At 50.5% G+C, this 24,132-nt stretch overlaps 1 protein-coding gene across 1 annotated transcript; it reads right to left on the bottom strand.

Moving 5' to 3' along the window:
- Positions 1–10: 10 nt before the first annotated feature.
- On the bottom strand, positions 11–22,331 carry YBX2 (Y-box binding protein 2). Its single transcript, XM_044277637.1, has 10 exons — positions 22,194–22,331; positions 12,640–12,703; positions 12,530–12,563; positions 11,508–11,597; positions 10,815–11,105; positions 10,543–10,640; positions 1,552–1,717; positions 1,382–1,486; positions 445–504; positions 11–275 (listed from the first exon to the last, which is right to left on the bottom strand). The coding sequence occupies exons 1-9, from the start codon at positions 22,300–22,302 to the stop codon at positions 460–462; spliced, it is 1,002 nt and encodes a 333-aa protein (XP_044133572.1). The 5' UTR covers positions 22,303–22,331; the 3' UTR covers positions 11–275; positions 445–459.
- Positions 22,332–24,132: the final 1,801 nt, after the last annotated feature.

The following is a 24,132-nucleotide window of genomic DNA, read 5'->3' as shown; positions in this document are numbered from 1 at the left end:
CACACAAGCGTTTTGCGCTTCCATCTTTACTACACAAGTCAGTGCAACAAAAAACCCAAACAAGTGCAAATAAGTCCTGAACACTGTGATAGTGGCTGCCGTCAGCCACCCGCCATGTCACCGAGATGATGGCTGCCGTCAGCCTCCTGCTGTGTCATTGTGATTAAAGCTGCCGACAGCCTCCCACCGTGTCACTGTGATAATGGCTGCCGTCAGCCTCCCGCCATGTCCCCAATGTCTGTGCAGCTGTGAGATGGAAGGATAATTCCTGGAACCTGCCGGGAGAAGAAGAACTGGTCAGTAAAGGCCCAGACTCCTATGAGGTGGCCATCAAGACCACCATAGCCACGTGCCCACAGTGGGTAGCCCACCACTCTAGGTATAAAACTCACCCCCAGAGCAGACACCACACATTCACAACATGGATACCATACGAGCAGATACCTGGTAACATGCGCATCACTCCACCGCTGCGGCGTCCAGAGGAGGGCTCGGAGCTGACCCCTGTAACAGGCGGAGAGATACCAGTGACTACACTGCCCCCACTGACAGGGGTATACACAGGTATATATAGATGACATGAATAGGAGAGGACAGGACATGTGTATGAGGACGGCAGATATGGGGGCACACCCCTGTAACAGGCGGAGAGATACCAGTGACTACACTGCCCCCACTGACAGGGGTATACACAGGTATATATAGATGACATGTATAGGAGAGGCCAGGACATGAGTATGAGGATGGCAGATATGGGGGGCACACCTCTAACAGGCAGAGAGATACCAGTGACTACACTGCCCCCACTGACAGGGGTATACACAGGTATATATAGATGACATGTATAGGAGAGGCCAGGACATGAGTATGAGGATGGCAGATATGGGGGGCACACCTCTAACAGGCAGAGAGATACCAGTGACTACACTGCCCCCACTGACAGGGGTATACACAGGTATATATAGATGACATGTATAGGAGAGGCCAGGACATGAGTATGAGGATGGCAGATATGGGGGGCACACCTCTAACAGGCAGAGAGATACCAGTGACTACACTGCCCCCACTGACAGGGGTATACACAGGTATATATAGATGACATGTATAGGAGAGGACAGTACATGAGTATGAGGATGGCAGATATGGGGGCACACCCCTGTAACAGGTGGAGAGATACCAGTGACTACACTGCCCCCACTGACAGGGGATACACAGGTATATATAGGAGAGGCCAGGACATGTGTATGAGGACAGCAGATATGGGTCCCTGCCAGGTTCAGAGAACACCCTTGGGGGAGACGCCCCTTGTACAGACATGTGCTATGGGGTCCGTAACTGCGGTCCTTCAGATACACATGTCCTGATAAATCAGGGTATTTACCGGACTCTGCGATTCTGCAGTCTCTGCCGGAGTGTCCGATGATTTGCTGGACGTGTCCTCTGCGGTGGATCCTGGCGAGGCCTCAGCTGGGGGTTTTCCATCACCCTGCATACATGGAGAACATGTTTGACATCTACCATTTTACCAAGATGCTTTGCCTGATATCTCACCTGGGCGGCAGCTGTTCCAGGGGGCGCTCCTGGCCGGCGGCGGCGTTGGAAGTATGGGCGACTACGCTGTCTCTGAGGTTCGGGTTGTGGGGCTCCGTCAGAGGCTGCCCGGCTTTCTCCATCACCTCCCTCTGTTGGCTGAGGTGGAGGTCGTGGGCGGAAAGGTCTGCAGAACATCACAGCAGGAGTCAGACATGGGCCACCATGAGACCTGAGGGCCAAAAATCTATGGAGACCACAAGCCCCGCTAGGATCATTAAGACACAAAATTAAAGGGCTATTCTGGTGTTTGCAGTTATCCCCTAGGACCCCCACCTATCATGAGCACAGGAGTCTGTACATTTCAGAGGGGTTACAGGGTCCCCGTTTTCGTGATAGGTGGGAGTCCTGCTGCTGGGTAGGTTCTGTGGATAGGAGATAACATCCTTTAGGGGGTTCTCGGGAGGGAAAGATTATGGCTGCAGCATGTTAAATAAGCCAGCACTCACACGCAACCCCCCAGCTACAGCGCGCCACACCCGCCAGCATCACCGCCGGGTCGTGCCACATAAAGAAAGGCTGGAGAGGGGCAGCAGCACAGATTCTGAAATTTGAAGGAACCAGCGGTGGGTCTGACATTAACCCCCAACGGATCTGCTGATACTACTCCGAAAGACTCCCGAGGACCTGCAGTCAGATGTCATCTTACCTCAACCTCACAGGAAGCCTGCTCCAGGACCGTCAGCGCCACTGAACGATGTGCAGAACATTCACACAGATCCTGCAGAGCTGCGCTCCCGTACAGAGGGCACACTACACTTTCCAGAAGAGAATACTCCTACCATTTTTGAGGAGTATTTTTACTGGAGGTGGACGGAAGCTGCAGTAATTCAGATGCATAATACCTCAGGGGTCAGTACTGGAGGTCACTGTAGACTGTATATCCACTAGAGGGCAGCATGCTGCATACCCACTAGAAAGCTGTAAACTGGGCAGGGCCCTCTCTCCGACTCATTCATGCTTGGTGCAATTGTCTGTATTATGTATGTGCAACGCTTGAGATATGGATAGAGATCTCTCCATATATATCTATGTTACACATACACACACACACAGTACAGACCAAAAGTTTGGACACAGCTTCTTCTCATTCAAAGAGTTTTCTTTAGTTTCATGACTATGACAATTGTAGATTCACACTGAAGGCATCAAAACTATGAATTATCACATGTGGAATTATATACATAACAAACAAGTGTGAAACAACTGAAAATATGTCACATTCTAGGGTCTTCACAGTAGCCACCTTTTGCTTTGATTACTGCTTTGCACACTCTTGGCATTCTCTTGATGAGCTTCAGGAGGTAGTCACCTGAAATGGTCTTCACCAGTCTTGAAGGAGTTCCCAGAGATGCTTAGCACTTGTTGGCCCTTTTGCCAGTGGCAACACCGACATGGAAAAAGGACCTTCCAGTATGTGAATATAAATATACACTTCCCAATACTAGATTCAGTCCTGGCCCAATTATTTTCCAAATAAATAATTATTGGAGGAGATTCCCAGCCTTGGACTCTCCCTCCTCCAGACATCTTCTCGTTAGTGGTATGTAGACGTCCCCATGAGAGATGCCACCTACTCCATCCAACTTTATCCATTACAGTTGTCTCATCAGTAGGTCACACCCGCACAACCGTCAAACTGGCAGATCACTCCTCTATACCAGACCTTGAAGCAGCAGTGGTGAACCGATGGTACGCAGGGCAGAGGTGGGGTTGCTACCTGTGCACTATTACCACTGTGGAGTGCTCATTAATACCACCCCAGTCCCCCCTAGTATGTATGTATGTATGTATGTATGTTGAAACCCTACTCCATGTGATTGCGCCACCGGAAACACTCATTGCTCACTGGATGCTCAGGACAGGACCTGCGCTCTAACGTGATGACCGTTTACCAGCATTGACTGAAAGCAGCAGGTCCTGTGAAATGACATCACACTGGAGGCAGGTCCTGTCCTGAGCCTGCAGTGAGCCTTCACCACAGCGCCATCTAATGGAGGAGGGGAGGTTTTTCTGCACAAGAAGAGTGGGGAAGAAGGCCTTATTAATACTTGGGGCCACTGGGACATAATACTGGGGGCATTCATTTGACTAGGGCCTGTGTTAGGCCACACCCCCAGCGCTTCACTTGGCCGGTATCTTTCAGTATTCAGGTTAAATCGCCATGTTGGCACTTTGCGATAAATTAGTGGGTTTTGAGTTGCAGTTTGAGCATAGTCTCAAAAAGTTTCACCATCACTGCCTTTAACGAGGTTGTCCGGGATCAATAATTTTTTTTTAAGTGTACTAAGTGTACTCACTGTTAACAGGTGATTCTAGGTCCCCCCATATGTTTTAAGGTATTTTCGCCATTTCTAAAGGGCTCCGACAGTCCCCCACGCGCTGTTTACATCTGTTTATTTTTTACTAACTTCCTGTCGCTCCGCACTGTGGGTCCCAGTGCAGAGCGGCATCACGTACATTCAGACGACTCTCCTCTCCGCCGTGACTCCACCCCCTCATTGTTACTCCGCCTCCTGCAGCACATCGCCATGTCCTCCATGCATCCGCCCCCTTGAATCATATTCAGTCTCCTGCCGCACATCCCCCCCCCCCCCCTTAGTAACCCCCCAAACTCCTCCTGGCTCAGTCCTCAGAGTATTGCTTATATCTCCAGCCTGCCGCCCCATTTGCCTGCATTGGAGGCGTTTACTATGCCAATTAGCATAGTTCCTTTGCCTCCTTCATTGTGAACACGCCCTGCCCGGTGAAATCACTGGACCGGAGGGGCGTGGCTTAGAGCGATCTGTTGCCGAGTGCTCTGCATAATTACTGCAGCTGATGGTGACGTCACCGGGCTCCCTGCGAAGCGGAAGAAGCAGCTTCGCTCTGCAGAAGGGACCCGGTACGTCATTGAATGTGAGAAAAGACTCACTTCCGTCTGAGAATTTGTCTAATGAATACGGGGCATCAGAAAAGTATGGGGAAGGTAGGACAGTCATGTAGAAGATATTTATGTCCCTGTTAAACAATTAAACCTAAGTCCCCAATCCCGGACAACCCCTTTAAGGCTATGTACGCCATTACTACATTGTACTAATGAGCTAGAAGTCATTTATTAAACTGGTATTACAAATATGGAGCCCTTCTCTCTGTGCAGGGCCGAGATGCTCTAATAGAGGGATCTTGATTTGCTCAGTCAGGCAGCTAGCTGATGGCCCCTTATAAACACTCATTCTGCCACATTCTATCAGTAAGAAGCTCTGAGTAAATTACAGATTAGGGCACAAAATAAAAGCAACAGTCACATCTAGAAAAACAGTTAACCCTTTGTGACAGAGCAGCTCAATATTTTTTTGTAAAAGATAACTGAAAGTGATTTTTAGCCCAAAATGACAAAATATGTACACGGCCTTTCAAGAACAAGATGCAGGTCCATTAACCCCTATATGACAACTATAGACAAATCTCTAAAACACCACGTCATCTCTCCCACCACATCGGACCCCAACCTCTTCCACAAGGGGGAATATTTCTACAGACAACAGCGCATGAAGAAGAAATCTTCAGCATTACATCAGAATAATGGCTCAGACGGCCGGTACACAAACCACGGAAACAGTGTGCAGACCGCACATGGCCGGCACTATGACCGAAAGGTCTATTCTTGTCCTGAATTAGGGACAATAGGACTGGTTCTCTTTCTTGCGAGGCCACAGAACAGAAAGGTACCGTGTGCTATATGCATCTTTGGCGGCCCCATTGAAATGTGTCCACACCTATTCTGTAATATTGTGGAACAGATGTGGACCCATCCATACCCATGTGTAATGGACCCCAAATGTCAAATGAAAAAATATAAACCCAACCATTGAGATTCAAAATCACATGCAAAAACTCAGACTAAAACGTCAACTTCTTACACTAAACATCCCCCCCCCCCTTACTTATTAGACAACCCCCCGGCCCCCTTCACCACTCACTAAACATCCCCTCTTATTACACAACCCCCCAGCCCCTTCACCACTCACTAAACATCCCCTCTTATTACACAACCCCCCAGCCCCTTCACCACTCACTAAACATCCCCTCTTATTACACAACCCCCCAGCCCCTTCACCACTCACTAAACATCCCCTCTTATTACACAACCCCCCAGCCCTTCTCCACCACCCACTAAACATCCCCACTTACTTATTACACAACCCCCCAGCCCTTCTCCACTCACTAAACATCCCCTCTTATTACACAACCCCCCCGGCCCCTTCACCACTCACTAAACATCCCCTCTTATTACACAACCCCCCCGGCCCCTTCACCACTCACTAAACATCCCCTCTTATTACACAACCCCCCAGCCCCTTCACCACTCACTAAACATCCCCTCTTATTACACAACCCCCCGGCCCCTTCACCACCCACTAAACATCCCCTCTTACTTATTACACACAACCCCCCAGCCCCTTCACCACTCACTAAACATCCCCTCTTATTACACAACCCCCCGGGCCCCTTCACCACTCACTAAACATCCCCTCTTATTACACAACCCCCCGGGCCCCTCACCACCCACTAAACATCCCCTCTTATTACACAACCCCCCAGCCCCTTCACCACTCACTAAACATCCCCTCTTATTACACAACCCCCCGGGCCCCTCACCACTCACTAAACATCCCCTCTTATTACACAACCCCCCAGCCCCTTCACCACCCACTAAACATCCCCTCTTATTACACAACCCCCCGGGCCCCTCACCACTCCTCACTAAACATCCCCTGCTCTTACTTATTACACAACCCCCCAGCCCCTTCACCACTCACTAAACATCCCCTCTTACTTATTACACACAACCCCCCAGCCCCTTCACTCCTCACTAAACATCCCCTGCTCTTACTTATTACACAACCCCCCAGCCCCTTCACCACTCACTAAACACCCCCTCTTATTACACAACCCCCCAGCCCCTTCACCACTCACTAAACATCCCCTCTTATTACACAACCCCCCAGCCCCTTCACCACCCACTAAACATCCCCTCTTATTACACAACCCCCCGGGCCCTTCACCACTCACTAAACATCCCCTCTTATTACACAACCCCCCGGGCCCCTCACCACTCACTAAACATCCCCTCTTATTACACAACCCCCCGGGCCCCTCACCACTCACTAAACATCCCCTCTTATTACACAACCCCCCGGGCCCCTCACCACTCACTAAACATCCCCTCTTATTACACAACCCCCCGGGCCCCTTCACCACTCACTAAACATCCCCTCTTATTACACAACCCCCCGGGCCCCTCACCACTCACTAAACATCCCCTCTTATTACACAATCCCCCGGGCCCCTTCACCACTCACTAAACATCCCCTCTTACTTATCAGACGCAGAAAAAGCATTTGATAGAACACGCTCGGCATAAAGTCTGTACTCAAATAATTTGGCTACATTAAAGGGGTCGTCTCATCATGTAAATGCAGTTAATACCAGGCCCTTACTAATGTATTCTCCATATTGCTTCCTTTGCTGGCTGGATTCATTTTTTCATCACAATATAGACCTCATTTCCATGGTTACGACCACCCTGCGATCAGTGGTGGTCGTGCTTTCACATTAAAGGAAAAAGCACTGGCCTATAATGTACAAGCCTGGCCACCACGGAAAGAAGGAGTGTATATTGCGATGGAAAAGCCCCTTTAATTCTGCTATTCTGGAAAGAGTATTCCTCAGGCTCTCTGAACCCTTCAGTGACGGCACATGACAGGGGCGCCCTCCCCCCTTTGCATTATTAATGGGACCCCTAGCAGAAACAATAGGTACCAAATTACAGTCCTAAAAATAGGTAAATCAGAACATTAAATGACACTATGCCAGGCATCCTCAAACTGCGGCCCTCCAGCTGTTGCAAAACTACAACTCCCAGCATGCCCGAACAGCCTACAGGTATCAGCCTACAGCAGGGCATTGTGGGAGTTGTAGTTTTACAACAGCTGGAGGGCCGCAGGTTGAGCATGCCTGCTTTATGCTGACGACGTAACATTGACAAACCCCGAATACTGAACACTGGTGTCCTGAAGACGCCCAAACTAACCGCACCACTGCCATATCAACGGGATAATATAGAAGATGGAGCGACATATTACAACGACCAAACCTTCTACAAAGAATCAACCCTTAATGACTTCTCTACCCCAAAGGCTATCTTCAGATACAAAAACCTAACTATCCCGGGCAGGAAAAACAGCCATAACCAAGAAGTATTAGCGCCCTTCAATATCCCATCCACTCCGCCACCGGCCCGTCACACACTCTGCCACAACTACAAAATGTACATGGACCGGCTGCAGACCAAGAAGAAAGGTAATGACCAAACGGGAAGTCCGGAGGCATGGCTGCCAAACCTTACCTACTAGAAAGCAGCATTACTAGTACTCATTCCATACACACCCACCCGTGTATCCCCCCCCCTCCCTCATTCCATACACACCCACCCGTGTATCCCCCCCCCTCCCTCATTCCATACACACCCACCCGTGTATCCCCCCCCCTCCCTCATTCCATACACACCCACCCGTGTATACCCCCCCCCCCTCCCTCATTCCACACACACCCACCCGTGTATCCCCTCCTCCCTCATTCCACACACACCCACCCGTGTATCCCCCCTCCCTCATTCCATACACACCCACCCGTTAATCCCCCTCCTCCCTCATTCCATACACACCCACCCGTGTATCCCCTCCTCCCTCATTCCATACACACCCACCCGTGTATCCCCCCCTCCCTCATTCCATACACACCCACCCGTGTATCCCCCCCTCCCTCATTCCATACACACCCGTGTATCCCCCTCATTCCATACACACCCGTGTATCCCCCCTCATTCCATACACACCCGTGTATCCCCCCTCATTCCATATACACCCGTGCATCCCCCCTCATTCCATATACACCCGTGCATCCCCCCTCATTCCATATACACCCGTGCATCCCCCCTCATTCCATATACACCCGTGCATCCCCCCTCATTCCATATACACCCGTGTATCCCCCCTCATTCCATATACACCCGTGTATCCCCCCTCATTCCATATACACCCGTGTATCCCCCCTCATTCCATATACACCCGTGTATCCCCCCTCATTCCATATACACCCGTGTATCCCCCCTCATTCCATATACACCTGTGTATCCCCCCTCATTCCATACACACCTGTGTATCCCCCCTCATTCCATACACACCTGTGTATCCCCCCTCATTCCATATACACCTGTGTATCCCCCCTCATTCCATATACACCCGTGTATCCCCCCTCATTCCATATACACCCGTGTATCCCCCCTCATTCCATACACACCCGTGTATCCCCCCTCATTCCATACACACCCGTGTATCCCCCCTCATTCCATACACACCCGTGTATCCCCCCTCATTCCATACACACCCGTGTATCCCCCCTCATTCCATACACACCTGTGTATCCCCCCTCATTCCATACACACCTGTGTATCCCCCCTCATTCCATATACACCTGTGTATCCCCCCTCATTCCATATACACCCGTGTATCCCCCCTCATTCCATATACACCCGTGTATCCCCCCTCATTCCATATACACCCGTGTATCCCCCCCTCATTCCATATACACCCGTGTATCCCCCCTCATTCCATATACACCCGTGTATCCCCCCTCATTCCATATACACCTGTGTATCCCCCCTCATTCCATACACACCTGTGTATCCCCCCTCATTCCATACACACCTGTGTATCCCCCCTCATTCCATATACACCTGTGTATCCCCCCTCATTCCATATACACCTGTGTATCCCCCCTCATTCCATATACACCTGTGTATCCCCCCATCTGTTTTTTCTACCCCATGTGGAGGAAGCGCCCTCACTGAATAGACTCCTCCACAAAGCACAGACAGCCCTCGTGATATTTTCCACCACATCTATGGCTTTGATGCCAGTGAGAAGGTGATGTAAGAGCCATTAGAGATCCTGTCCCTTGTGTAGCAGCACATTAAGCAGATGACGGATGAGGTCACTATACTACGACACTATATACTCCCGAGTCATCCCGTACTCTAATATAACTGCTGAATAAGCTTAAGAGAACCTGTCACCAGGATTGTGTATAGAGCCGAGGACATGGGCTGCTAGATGGCCGCTAGCACATCCGTAACACCCAGTTCCCATAGCTCTGTGTGCTTTTATTGTGTAAAAGGGGGGGAGGGAGGAGGAGGAGTATGAAGGGGAGGGCGGAGGGCAGAGGAGAAGGTGTCAGGTCTAATGAGACAAATTTATCAAGTAAATGTGGCATCAAGTATGACTATGCAAAACGGACGTCAATTTCCCCCCCCAGGATAAATTTCCCCCAAAGATTTTACGGTTTCACCACCAGACAACTCACACTGTAGAGTAGTTAAGTTCCCCATCTGTAGACAAGACCCTTCAATAGGTAAGAACCTGGTCTGACCACTCACCCATACCTAGAGATTATAAAGGCCCTTCAACCCCACACGGCAGCTTGCATATGGGGGGCTGTTTGAGAAATTCAATAACCCTTTTAAGGTGGCACCTGCCTCCCATCAAGATAAATATCAACCCAAACAACCCAGGTTTACACTGGAAAAACCTGACTTCCATCCATGGTTCTCATGCCCTAAAATCCACACATTTTGGGCTGTAATATTAAAGATCATTAACCATTTCCTCACAGTTAATATTCCAGCCCTTCCAGACTTTGCCATTCGTTTCCTTCCGAAACCGCCAGTCCACACAAACCAAGACTTTACCGCTGCAACTGGAAAAAACCCACCCAAGCTGCAGCAGAAAAGAGACGCGACTCTAAACCGCCCCACCACAGCGGAAGATACACCGGACGCTGCAGACTACATGTTCACCAACAACTAGTGCAAAGGGGGGACCATGTAGAGGGGGGGCCCTTAGGTCTCACCTGCGGAACCTGGGCCGGAACCTGCGAGGAGGGGGTCTCTGCTGCTCTTCTCCATCCTGTGGGGTGTCCGATGTGGTCAGATCTTTGGCCTCTGTGTTCTATGAGAGAACCATGAAAGTGATGTAACCAGGTCTGCAGGGAGCTGCGCCATGTGAACACAGCCCAATTATAGGGGGCTGTCCCAGTTCAGATGCTGGGGGTCCAGCCTGTGAGTGAATAGGCTGGACAGTGGCTCTGATGGATGAGCATTACATGATCAGACCACAGCTCACCTCTGCACCTGGCTCCCGCGGAGACTGCTGCCTTGGACCCCTTCCAAACCGTCGCCTGTAGAAGAATGGCGGAGGACGCCGGCGCTGTGGTGGTCTCTGCTGGGGGGACCCCTCATCTGCTCGCTCCCCTTCACTCACTTGCTCTGAACTCACACCTTCTCCAGAAGACTCTCCAGTGTTATCACCCCTTGGTCGGTAGAAACGCCGACGAAAGCGCCGTCTGTTGGGGGCAAATCTGCTTCCTTTAACCGGAACCCCACCAGGACCTGTGACATTGGCAGCCTCCGCACCCTGGTAGACAGAAGGGCACCTGTTAGCAATCCCCCTGTGGTATAATCAGGAGGGCGTACAGTGCTGGGGACGGGCAGCAGACGGGTAACTCTGACCATGTCTACAGGGTTGTACATGGCACGCTTAAAAGGGGTTGTTCCAGCTGGACATACATGGCTTATCCAACCGATGAGCCATAAATGTAAGAAGTGCAGGTCCCAGAGATAGGACTCTATGGTCAAGAACTGGACCCCATCACATCCTGCAAGTAGTTCACTGCTATGGAACTTCTGACCACTGCCGAGCGAGGGGGGGGGGGGGGGGGGGACAGCACCCGCAAGTGTCCAGATTGGACAACCCCTTTAAGGCTATAGGTGACAATAGGGTGACGGGCTGTGTGACAGCTACAGGAGTTTCACAAACCTTTTCTCCTTCCACAACGTCAAATTCTACGGTCTCGCCATCTCCTACGCTGCGCAGAAACTTGCGTGGATTGTTGCGTTTTATGGCAGTCTGAAAGACAGAAAACTCATTCGGCACATGACATGAAGCGGCACCAGCCCTCCCCCCACAGACTCTTCAGAGGGCCCTAAGCTGCCATAGTAATGGAATGGCCCCCCTCAACCCTGATGCACCTCAGCGGTTCCAGCCTCTGGAGCAAAGTTTCACCAGTCAGATACAGCGTTTACAACAGAGCACAGGATCTTAGGGGTTAAGCATCTGACTGATGGCCCTGCAGAAACTCCTCCATTATGGAGCCCACTCCGCTTCTGAGCTAGTGCCATGTGTAAACCCTGGAATTCTGCTGTACACCTGGCGCGCGTCCAGAAGACAACACCGTCAGATCATCATGGTGGCCGGGCACGGGAGGGACTACATTACAGCATCACACTGACCCAGGCAACGCTCTTCTGTAGCTAAGCCGATCAAGATAATACCACTGCCATCCGAATGCTACACCTACCATCATCAGGAGGAATACCTTGTAGAGAACGCCTTCACCTCACAGAAGCAGTGTTATTTACAGCGGACGGCACCACTGAAGTGAAAGCCAAAAACTACTATAAAACGCTTTCTACAAAGATTTAAAGTGCCTCCTGATGGTAGCGTGCCTTCACCCAACAGGTCATTTTCTGATGACCCTTCCCTTTAACAGCAGAGAAACCCTGGACTTCCAGTAATCTGACAGGTGTCACAGGTAACGAAGTCTCTGCCAAAACCCCAAAATGGAGATATACTTACAGTTCTCTGCACGCCCTGTCATCCTGCTGTTACTGGTCTACAAACTACAGCGTGGACATGGCGGTACACCACATGTGACCGCTGAGAACTGGCTGGAGCGGTCAGCAGCATGCAGAGAACAGCACGTACACCCCTCCGGTTAGGCTATTGGGGACCCCCTGCAGAGCCCCCAGCACCACCACTGGTAATCACCCCCCCATTACCTGGTGCACAAACACGTCGTCTTTAGTGTCGTTCCTGTGAAGATAAGTAAAGTTATTACCAGCCATGCCGCCGAGTGTACACACGTCACATGCCCGCTACACCCACTTACCGGTTGATGAAGCCGTATCCATTGCGGACGTTAAACCACTTCACCGTCCCCTGTACCTGGGTGGCTGGGGAAGAGAAAGAAAGTGACAGACGTCAGCCATTAATACTGCCATATGCATGACAGAGGTACCTATATACAGCTACTATACACATGTATACCACGTATACAACTACTGTACACATCTATACCACACCTCCCCGTATACAGCTACTGTACACGTGTATACCACTACTACACATGTATACCAACCCCCTCCCCGTATACAACTACTGTACATGTGTATACCACATTCCTCTTGTATATAGCTACTATACATGTATATACGCGCATATATACTCCCTATACACATCAATACATGCAGCTTCTGTACACGGCTATGCACCATATCAGTTAACAACAACAAGAATGTATACACCAACTACACCTGGAGGTATGTGGTATATTCTACCATCTCCCCTCCATATCATGGACTCTTGCGGTATCCGTCACATTAGCAGCAGGTCCTGTACGTTGCCTGGTGCAACCTACATGCATCCTACAGATGACGAGGGGATGAGATCTGGGACCTGGAGACATCACCTTCATCTGTTTGTCCTGCTCCTCAGTGTAGCCAGGCATTACACTGCTGAAAGAGGGCACCAATGTCCTGATAGCATTACCTGTCTGTACAGTGGTTAGGTAGGTGTGCGTCCACATGATGCCAGGGAAGCCCAGAGCATCACACCGCCTCCACCAGCTGTACCCATAGTGCGTCTGGTGCCATCTCTTCTCCAGGTAAGTGACGTACACACCTCACCATCCACATGATGTAATGCGATTTATCAGACCAGGCTGTCTTTCCCATAGTGCACCTGGTCAAGTGTGCTCTGACCATCCGTGGGCCATACATAGCAAGCTGTGAGATCCTGTGGGGCCTGACACCTTTCCATCATTTCCTGAATGCCGAGCCGCACACCACACTTCAGACATCTTTAGGCAATTTATAGAAGTTCTTAAATCACCTCGACCCAAAACCTCAAAGCTCCAGATCTGGATAAAGTCTGGTTACAAGATGGAAAGCAACCAACTTATAAACATGGGCAATGCCCGCCAACATTGAAACTCCCATCCAAGTGTCCACCACCAATGAGGGCATGGCAAACAGCACCCAGGTCACCTACCTGCCTTATGTAAAGGTCTGTAAAAAGCTGTAAGTATACACGGCACACATACCACATGTCTACATATGGTGTAGTGCAGAAAACAGCAGCCACCATTGCAGCACCTGCACGCAGGAAATCCACACAAGAGCATTTTTTACATGGATTTTCCAGGACATCCCTCCACACCACCACTGGAGAATGTCCTAGTGATCTCTGCAGGGACAGGAGGAAGCAAGAGATTAAAAGGCCCCCCCCCCCCCCCCACTTCTCCTGAGGGAGCTCTGGGCTCCGCTGCGGCTCCTCTGGGCGTGCGTGCGATGTTGGAAGTCGGGCAGATCATGTGGCTGGAAGTTTGGGCGTGTGCACCAGAAGATGCTGGAGGCCTTGCATTAGGGGTTGACTCTCCATATGAAATGAGTCCTCCGGGAAGGAGGAGCAGTAGTGCAGGGGCAAGTCCATTTATATAGTGACAGCTGATCAGTCTGTTCATCATGGAGGTCCAGTTATCTGTGAAGTAGGAAGCTTGTACAGATCCCCTGCACAGGGTTATGCAAGTTACTATTTCGCAGTCCTGTCCGGGTTAACTATGGACTATAGGACACTGACGTTAAGATAGGACATAAGTCCCACATAGAATCAAAAAGGCAGCTAGAAAGTGTGCAACCAGTTCATAAAGACTACTGGAGTCTTACAAGAAACAATTCTGCCCTGACTGCCTTACAAACATTCTTAGAGGAGCAGCATTCTCTTTCATCAGACTTGAGTTATGATAAGGGGAGGTGGTTCAGGTGTCTGTCTAATTTGGTTCCACCCCAGACCCCCTCCAAAAGACCCATGGTTCAAATGGGTTCAGACTTAAGAAGATCAAGGCTTAAATTATTCAGAGGGAGAGTTGGCGGAAGATGACTGGCATTTCCCTTCCTCCTTTGGGGAGGAATCAAAATACCTCTTCTCCTGTGAGGATCTAAAGCCTCTTCTAACGGCAGTAAGACAGACTATGGCGGTGGAAGATGAGGAACAGGCCCGGACCATTCAAGATGAGATGTTCAGGAGCCCAAGAGCGAAAAAGCTCTTTCAAGTAAACTCAAAATTTAAAAGATGAAAAAGAGTGGGAGGACACAGAAAATAAACCATTTACTGAGTGAACTTAAGTGCAGACTTCTGTTTAATCCGGAGGAGACAATTGTGGGAAGAGATCCCTAGGGTTGACATTCAAGTAGCCAAGGTAGACAAAAAACCAACAAACACTATTTCCTTTGAAGACTGATCTCAGATGAAGGATCTGAAGAGATGGATTATTGAAGAACGCGGCGGAATCCTCGGCTGTGTCTATAAACACAGATATTGCTCCCAAGTCAGTAGCCAGAGCATTGAATCTCTGGGCTAGATCAACAAGAAAATCATCTTAAGTGAACACCTCTAGAGGAGATATTGGAGTCAATACCACTATTGAAAATGGCCAGATGGCAGATGCTTCAGTGGAGTCTATCCGGTTTTCGGCACGAAACAAGGCATTAACGATTACGGCAAGACGGGCTCTTTGGCGCAAGTCATGGTTGGGAGACATAGCTTCCAAGAACAAATTAAGTGCAAACACCTTCTCCGGATCTCATCTGTTTGGACCAGTTCTGTATACTATTCTAGAATGAGCAGTGGATAAGAAAAAAGGCTTTCTGGAAGAGAAATCAAGGAAGCTGCAGCCATTTCTGAAACCCTCTAGACCAGGCACGCTCAACCTGCAGCCCTCCAGCTGTTAAACTACTACTCACAATGCCCTGCTGAAGGCTGTTCAGGCATACTGGGAGTTGTAGTTTTGCAACAGCTGGAGGGCTGCAGGTTGAGCATGCCTGCTCTAGACAGTTTCAAAATACAGCACCAAGACAGGAAGATGGAGCTACCCTAAAGGAAGAGGTTTTCTCTTCAAACCAAACGCCAATAATCATCCAGGAATACAATGACGTCAGGCCGGTGGGGGGGGCTTCATTACATCTGGCAGAGGTGGCTGCGGATTACGCACAACCAGTGGATTCTATATTCAATCCGCCAGAGGTTCAGGATAAACTTCCCTTCTCCTCCTGCTCCTCACAGTTTTCAGATGCTGGCTCTACAGGAACAACTTCTAGAAAACATACAGAAACTTTCCAGTCTAGAAGCAATAATACCGCTCCCTTATCCACAGGAATTCAAGGGCCATTATTTAAAACTGGTCCTCATAAAAAGCCAGACAGGTCATTTAGGTCAATAAGCTTAAAATCTTCCGTTTGGAATACAGTCAGCCCCCCGTATATTTGATGGCAGAAAGAATGGCCCATCTGAGACAGTCACAATGATAGTTCCCTACCTGGGCGGCTTTCTGCTCACGGAAAAATCGGAGCAGCTTCTGGAGAAAAATCTTCAGCAGAACTCATCTCTATTAAAAGAATTGGGGTGGAAAGTAAATTGCAAGGAAAAAAAAAAAACCTGACCTGCACCCTGATACCAGGATAATATTTCTGGGAACGCTAGACTCAGGAGCAGCATTCCTATCTCCCTCGTTTGAAACAAGAAAAAAATAAAAGACAAAGGAGCGACTCCTTCAGAAGAAAGGGAAGATGTACCTTAAGGGAATCCATGCAGATACTTGGATTAATGACATCTTGCAGTCCAATGGGCACAATTCCATTAAAGGGCTTTACAGGAGACCGTATTATCAAGATGGGACAGAGGCCACCGTTATCACTGAACTGAATTCCAAGAGGATCCTTCCAGAGGATGTAAGGAACTCCCTAAGGCTCCATTCACACGTCCGCAAAATGGGTCCGCATCCTTTCCGCAATTTTGCGGAAAGGGTGCGGACCCATTCATTCTCTATGGGGATGGAATGTGCTGTCCGCATCCACATTTGCGGATCCGCATCCGTGCTTCCGTTTCCGCAAAAAAATAGAACATGTCCTATTCTTGTCCGCAATTGCGGACAAGAACGGGCATATTCTTTTATGTCGGCAATGTGCGGTCCGCAAAATGCGGAAAGCACATTGCCGCTTTCCGTGTTTTGTGGATCCGTGTCTCCGCAAAACACATTGCGGACGTGTGAATACAGCCTAACCTGGTGGGTGGATCCAGGAGACCCGCAGAAGGGGTCTCCCTGGAATATGTCTCCAGCTTCTGTGATCACCATGGACGCCAGTCAGAAAGGTTGGGGCACCCACTTGGAGGGATCCTTTTTCAGGATAGATGGCCCATGCGGGACAATCTAAAAATCATGAAAGCTTCAAAGAACTGAAAGCAGTCCTGGAAACTGTCAAGGCAGCAGGGCATTTATTGCAGAACCAACACCTCAAGATACTCGGACAACATGACCACGGTCTGCCATCTCAAGTGTCAGGGAGGAACAAGAAGCCATCTTCTTCAGGGTCTAGCGGACCAAATATTTACATGGATGGAAAAGAACATTCTATTCATTTCAGCTATTCAACCAAAAAGGAGTATACAACACAACAGCAGATTTCTTGAGTCGGCACAAATTCGACACAGGAGAGTGGATGCTCAAAGAAGTATCCCAACTGAGTGGTCTCAAGTGAGTGGGGCAATTTACAAATAGACCTGCTTGCATCAAGGGAGAATTCTCAAGTGGATTATTTCTACTCTAAATCCAAGGGACAATCCAGTAGGAGTGGATGCGCTTTCCCAGGATTGGGGCATGGACCTGGGGTGTGCTCCCACCTTTACCACTAATCCCTGCGGTGCGGAGAAAATTGAGAGTTCAACAACTAATTTGATAGCTCCAGCTTGGCCCAAGAGGAGTTGGTTCTGTGACGGAGTGAACCGTCACTGGGGCTGCTGGAGAAGCCTGAGGGCCAGCCTCCTTCCTAGCGACTACGGACCTAGGATTTTGGAGATTGCCTTGTTTGGTTGAACCGGGTGTCCTGGGCACATGGACGGCTGTTGCAGTGGAGCCTGTGCCTACAGCCGCTCACTTTAAAGGGTTTCTACCACCAGAAATACTGTTATGTAGCTGACATTACTGACGTGCCCGTGTCAGCACTACATAACAGTATGTATCTAACAGTAGTTCCTGCAGCCGTTTGTTAAAAACGTACTTTTATAGCTATGCTAATGAGCCCCTAGGTGCTATGTGGGCGTCATTAGCACCTAGAGGGCTCCGTTCACTAACCATTTCAGCCGCCCATCGCGCTCCTGTTGATTGACGTGAAACTTCTCAGCATCGAGTACCAATTCCCGCGCCTGCGCTTCTGTATTTGGCGCAGGCAGTGAATGCCGCGCTCCTGGTGCCAGCTTCCTCATTGTAACGTAGTTGGCGCAGTGAGGAAGCCGGCGCCGGGAGAATACAGAAGCGCACGGCGCAGGAATTGGTACTCGATACTGAGAAGTTTCACGTCAATCAACAGGAGCGGGGCAGGCTCGAGGGACGCGATGGGCGGCTGAAATGGTTAGTGGACGGAGCCCACTAGGTGCTAATGACGCCCACATAGCACCTAGGGGCTCATTAGCATATCTATAAAAGTACGTTTTTAACAAAAACGCTGCAGGAACTACTGTTAGAAACACAGTTATGTAGTGCTGACATGGGCGCATCGCTAGATCACTCAGCTACATAACAGCATTTCTGGTGGTAGAAACCCTTTAAAGGGAACCTGTCACTGGGATTTTGGGTATAGAGCTGGGGACATGGGCTGCTAGACGGCTGCTAGCACATCCGCAATACCCAGTCCCCATAGCTCTGTGTGCTTTTATTGTGGGGGGAAAAAAAACGATTTGATACATATGCAAATTAACATAAAAGAGTCATATCTTACTTGTGTGACCAGAGAAGTCATATTTTCAAGCTCTGACTCATCTCAGGTTAATTTGCATCTGCATCAAATCGTTTTTTTTTTTTTTTACACAGTAAAAGCACACAGAGCTATGGGGACTGGGTATTGCTAGCGGCCATCTAGCAGCCCATGTCCTCAGCTCTATACACAAAATCCCGGTGACAGATTCCCTTTAACAATGTAAGTCCGGCCTGGGAAACGCAATGCGAATGCTGATGGACTCTCGCCAAAGAGAAATGGAAGGGTGACTTACATGAACATCCCCGAATGGACCCGTAGAGGGTCTCACCGGGTCTGCCATCCTTTAACTTGGGGGGAGCTATGTGACCACATGGTCATCAGTTTGAGTTAAAGGGAACCTGTCCTGTGGATATTTGATTATAATCTAATTAGATACAATCATTAACTACTACAAAGTGCCTTAGATGTATCACTTACTGGTGTGCCAGATGGTTAGATAATATACACACAAAGATGCTGCATGCTAATGAGCTGATTTGAGTCCAGCGTGATGTCACTGAGTCCAGCATATATTTAATTCAGAGTTATAGCCACTCCCCTGCCACACTGCTGCCGATTCATATGGAAAATAACTGTCAATCAGCAGCAGGTGGGCGGGGAGAGTCAGGAGCTCATGAATATTCAGGACTTTATGAGTTGGAGCTTTTCAATACAAGATGTTGGCAGATTGAGTGGGTCAATTAAAGAAAGTGACCAAGCATTTTTCTAAGAGAATCACTTATTTATGCTGCCCTTAGTTAGGACACCATAAAACTGGTGACAGGTTCCCTTTAAATGTGTGTTGGCCATGTGTCATTATGTTACACTGTGTAGCTTGTTATCACAAGACTGTCAGCCGTCCAGTGATTGTGGCCATACCGCAGGGTGTAACCGCCATCACTACAGAAGCACTCTGCAGATTTTACTCTACAATTGGGCTAAAGACAGGAGGACAGCACAAAAAGGGAAACCGTTTAGTGTGACTTGACGCTGTGATCCAGATGCTGGTGAATGTCTGCTCTGTGGGGTCAATACACGGTCTAACTAGAAGCAGAGGCAACAGAATGAGCAGTCGACCATCGCACTCCTTATCCCCCATATGTGAGATCCAGGGAGCAAGTATGGATGAGTAGGGGATTGATGACATGGACAGAGGTCCATGTTAGCCTCCCCCAGGGGTCAGCAGCATCTCAGTGCCTCCATCTCCCTGCAGCCAGCACATCCCCCACTGCCTCCCCTCCTCCAGGCTGGCAGAGATCAGAGCCAGCTGATGAGGGGGCTGCTTTATCCTGGAATCTCAGGCTTTGGAGCAAAGATCGGAGCCACACATGCCACACTAGGGAGGCTTGTCCCCAATGTCTGCTATTGGCTGAGATACTAAGCAGCATGTTATGTGTAGGACTAAAAGTACCAGCTGTACAAAGACACTGCCGATACACACAGGATCTTCCCCCTACCTGTTCTTATGCAATGCTCTGCAGAACTCCTCTAGTCTGTCAGCTCTCTGCCTGCAGGATGAGGAGTGAAGATCCTGAGCCCAGTATTTGCCTTCACTGCCTGCAGCTGCTCAGCAAAGCCTCCAGCCCTGAGCCTGTGCTGCCGATGGAAGAATCCTGTGGGAGGGAGACACAGGGCAGGGAGCAGCAGTCAGTGCAGGGGGGGCGTGGCCAGAAGCAACCTGCACAAGACATCAGCAGGGAGAGAACACTAAGGCCTCTTTCAGACGGGCGTTGCAGGAAAATGTGTGGGTGCGTTGCGGGAACACGCGCAATTTTTCCCGCGCAAGTGCAAACCATTGTAATGCGTTTTGCACTCGCGTGAGAAAAATCGTGCATGTTTGGTACCCAAACCTAGACTATTATTTTCGAGAAAACAGCATTCTGAATACAGAATGCATAGTAAAATAGCACTGGAGGGGTTAAAAAAAAAAATTAAATAATCTAACTCCCCTTAGTCCACTTGATCGCGAAGCCGGCATCTCCTTCTGTCTTCATCTTAGCTGTGTGCAGTAACAGGACCTGTGGTGGCGTCACTCTGGTCATCACATGATCTTTGATCATGTGATGACGGGAGTGACGTCACCACAGGTCCTGTTCCTGCACCAGCACAGAAGAGATGCCGGCTGCGCGATCAAGTGGATTAAGGAGAGTTAAATTATTATTTTTTAACCCCTCCAGCGCTATTGTACTATGCATTCTGTATTCAGAACCATGTTATAAGGGAAAATAATAATGATCAGGTCTCCATCCCGATCGTCTCCTAGCAACCGTGCGTGACAATCGCACCGCACTTGCTTGTGAAATAAGGTGATAAGTAAAGTAGATGCAAGCGTTACATATGGACCGAGGCCTCACCGATATGATAAATCCTGACACTTAGCCACCGCCTACCAAGCGCCAAGGTGGTCTCCGGTCAGGCGGGTCCTACGCTAAACCTGAGGGAGTGGCAGCGTCAAGTGTGAATGCGCTCCCATTATATTTTGGGAGTAGCATTGCTTTGCACTTCCTATTCTTTTCTGCAATTGCAGACAGGAATAGGCAGTTGTATGGGGGTGCCGACCGGGTGTACTGCCGATCCACGAATGGACCCTCACTGGTAATTGGATTTCCGGCAGCCTCCACAACGGCACTGCTGGGAGGAGGACGACGAAGCCGCGAAGAGCCCATCAAAGACGCCTCCTGCTTACAAATATCAACCCACACAGGCAGGTAGAAAGTACACAGACGGGGCCCCCGGTGGTGGTACACACACAGTCCCGGGGGCCCCGGTGGTGGTAGTGGTACACACACAGTCCCGGGGGCCCCGGTGGTGGTAGTGGTACACACACAGTCCCGGGGGCCCCGGTGGTGGTAGTGGTACACACACAGTCCCGGGCCCCCCGGTGGTGGTAGTGGTACACACACAGTCCCAGGGGCCCCGGTGGTGGTAGTGGTACACACAGTCCCGGGGGCCCCGGTGGTAGTAGTGGTACACACAGTCCCGGGCCCCCTGTGGTAGTAGTGGTACACACACAGTCCCGGGCCCCCGGTGGCAGTATTAGTACCCACACAGTCCCAGGGCCCCTGGTGGTAGTATTAGTACCCACACAGTCCCAGGGCCCCTGGTGGCAGTATTAGTACACACACACACACAGTCTCAGGGCCCCTGGTGGTAGTATTAGTACACACACAGTCCCGGGCCCCTGGTGGTAGTATTAGTACACACAGTCCCAGGGCCCCTGGTGGCAGTATTAGTACCCACACAGTCCCAGGGCCCCTGGTGGCAGTATTAGTACCCACACAGTCCCAGGGCCCCTGGTGGCAGTATTAGTACCCACACAGTCCCAGGGCCCCTGGTGGCAGTATTAGTACCCACACAGTCCCAGGGCCCCTGGTGGCAGTATTAGTACACACACAGTCCCGGGCCCCTGGTGGTAGTATTAGTACCCACACAGTCCCAGGGCCCCTGGTGGTAGTATTAGTACACACACAGTCCCGGGCCCCTGGTGGTAGTATTAGTACACACACAGTCCCGGGCCCCTGGTGGTAGTATTAGTACACACACAGTCCCGGGCCCCTGGTGGTAGTATTAGTACACACATACTCCCTGTCCCGCTCACCCAGCACTTTCTTCTCCACTTGATTCCTCGCCAATGCCGTCTTCTGCTTCTCCTCAGTGGGCTCCGGGTCTACGGCCTCGTCGGGGCCCCTGACCTCCACTTCGCTCATGCTATGTTGTTGGCGCCGGTTCCTGGATTGTCAGCGTCCGCCCCTCCCCCAACAGTTACTGTGAGCCAAGACCCGCCCGCTACGTTCACCTTATATACCTCAGCGGAGCTCTGGGCCGCCCCTGATTGGCCTATTGTAAAATCAATCTACTGTGTCCTTCGCTGATTGGAGGATTGTGCGAGACCCGCCCCCTCCGAGACGTTAACCTAATCTAGGCGGGAAAAACTAAATAGTTCAGAGAGTTCAAACGTTAGAGTCTGCCATGATTGGTTGTGCTTGTCACGTGTCTCGATTTTTATTGGCTTATTGATCGTGAGGTGACTGAGGTAAAGGAGGAGCCACGTGACAGAGGTGATACTGCTTGAGCGCTCATTATACCGGGCCCTGGGCAGCAGCCGGTAATCAATGTACTGTGATGTCACAGCAGCCTATTATACTGACAGGGTGACTGGTTATTATAGGCTGTGATATCCTCCTGACAGGTCACTACTGGGGGTGGATTGGCCATAGCCCTTACAGGGTGGGCTGAAGCCTGGGGGGACCTACTAAAAGGAATGACAGAGCGGATGCCCATAGAGAGTAATGGACCGGAGCGGAATGCCCATAGAGAGTAACGGACCGGAGCGGAATGCCCATAGAGAGTAACGGACCGGAGCGGAATGCCCATAGAGAGTAACGGACCGGAGCGGAATGCCCATAGAGAGTAACGGACCGGAGCGGAATGCCCATAGAGAGTAACGGACCGGAGCGGAATGCCCATAGAGAGTAACGGACCGGAGCGGAATGCCCATAGAGAGTAACGGACCGGAGCGGAATGGCCCATAGAGAGTAACGGACCGGAGCGGAATGCCCATAGAGAGTAACGGACCGGAGCGGAATGCCCATAGAGAGTAACGGACCGGAGCGGAATGCCCATAGAGAGTAACGGACCGGAGCGGAATGCCCATAGAGAGTAACGACCGGAGCGGAATGCCCATAGAGAGTAACGGACCGGAGCGGAATGCCCATAGAGAGTAACGGACCGGAGCGGAATGCCCATAGAGAGTAACGGACCGGAGCGGAATGCCCATAGAGAGTAACGGACCGGAGCGGAATGCCCATAGAGAGTAACGGACCGGAGCGGAATGCCCATAGAGAGTAACGGACCGGAGCGGAATGCCCATAGAGAGTAACGGACCGGAGCGGAATGCCCATAGAGAGTAACGGACCGGAGCGGAATGCCCATAGAGAGTAACGGACCGGAGCGGAATGCCCATAGAGAGTAACGGACCGGAGCGGAATGCCCATAGAGAGTAACGGACCGGAGCGGAATGCCCATAGAGAGTAACGGACCGGAGCGGAATGCCCATAGAGAGTAACGGACCGGAGCGGAATGCCCATAGAGAGTAACGGACCGGAGCGGAATGCCCATAGAGAGTAACGGACCGGAGCGGAATGCCCATAGAGAGTAACGGACCGGAGCGGAATGCCCATAGAGAGTAACGGACCGGAGCGGAATGCCCATAGAGAGTAACGGACCGGAGCGGAATGCCCATAGAGAGTAACGGACCGGAGCGGAATGCCCATAGAGAGTAACGGACCGGAGCGGAATGCCCATAGAGAGTAACGGACCGGAGCGGAATGCCCATAGAGAGTAACGGACCGGAGCGGAATGCCCATAGACTATAATGGACCGGAGCGGAATGCCCATAGACTATAATGGACCGGAGCGGAATGCCCATAGACTATAATGGACCGGAGCGGAATGCCCATAGACTATAATGGACCGGAGCGGAATGCCCATAGACTATAAAGGACCGGAGCGGAATGCCCATAGACTATAAAGGACCG

Source organism: Bufo gargarizans, chromosome 2 (genome assembly GCF_014858855.1).
Source record: "Bufo gargarizans isolate SCDJY-AF-19 chromosome 2, ASM1485885v1, whole genome shotgun sequence".
In the NCBI taxonomy this organism is placed as follows: Eukaryota; Metazoa; Chordata; class Amphibia; order Anura; family Bufonidae; genus Bufo; species Bufo gargarizans.
This window is presented reverse-complemented; position numbering and strand designations above follow the sequence as displayed.

Coding starts and splice junctions, on each gene's coding strand:
- YBX2 (XM_044277637.1), bottom strand. CDS start 22,302: ATGAGCGAAGTGGAGGTCAGGGGCCCCGACGAGGCCGTAGACCCGGAG. Junction 11,598..12,529: donor ACGACGTGTTTGTGCACCAG/GTAATGGGGGGG, acceptor TCTGTCTTTCAG/ACTGCCATAAAACGCAACAA. Junction 10,641..10,814: donor CGCGGGAGCCAGGTGCAGAG/GTGAGCTGTGGT, acceptor GTTCTCTCATAG/AACACAGAGGCCAAAGATCT.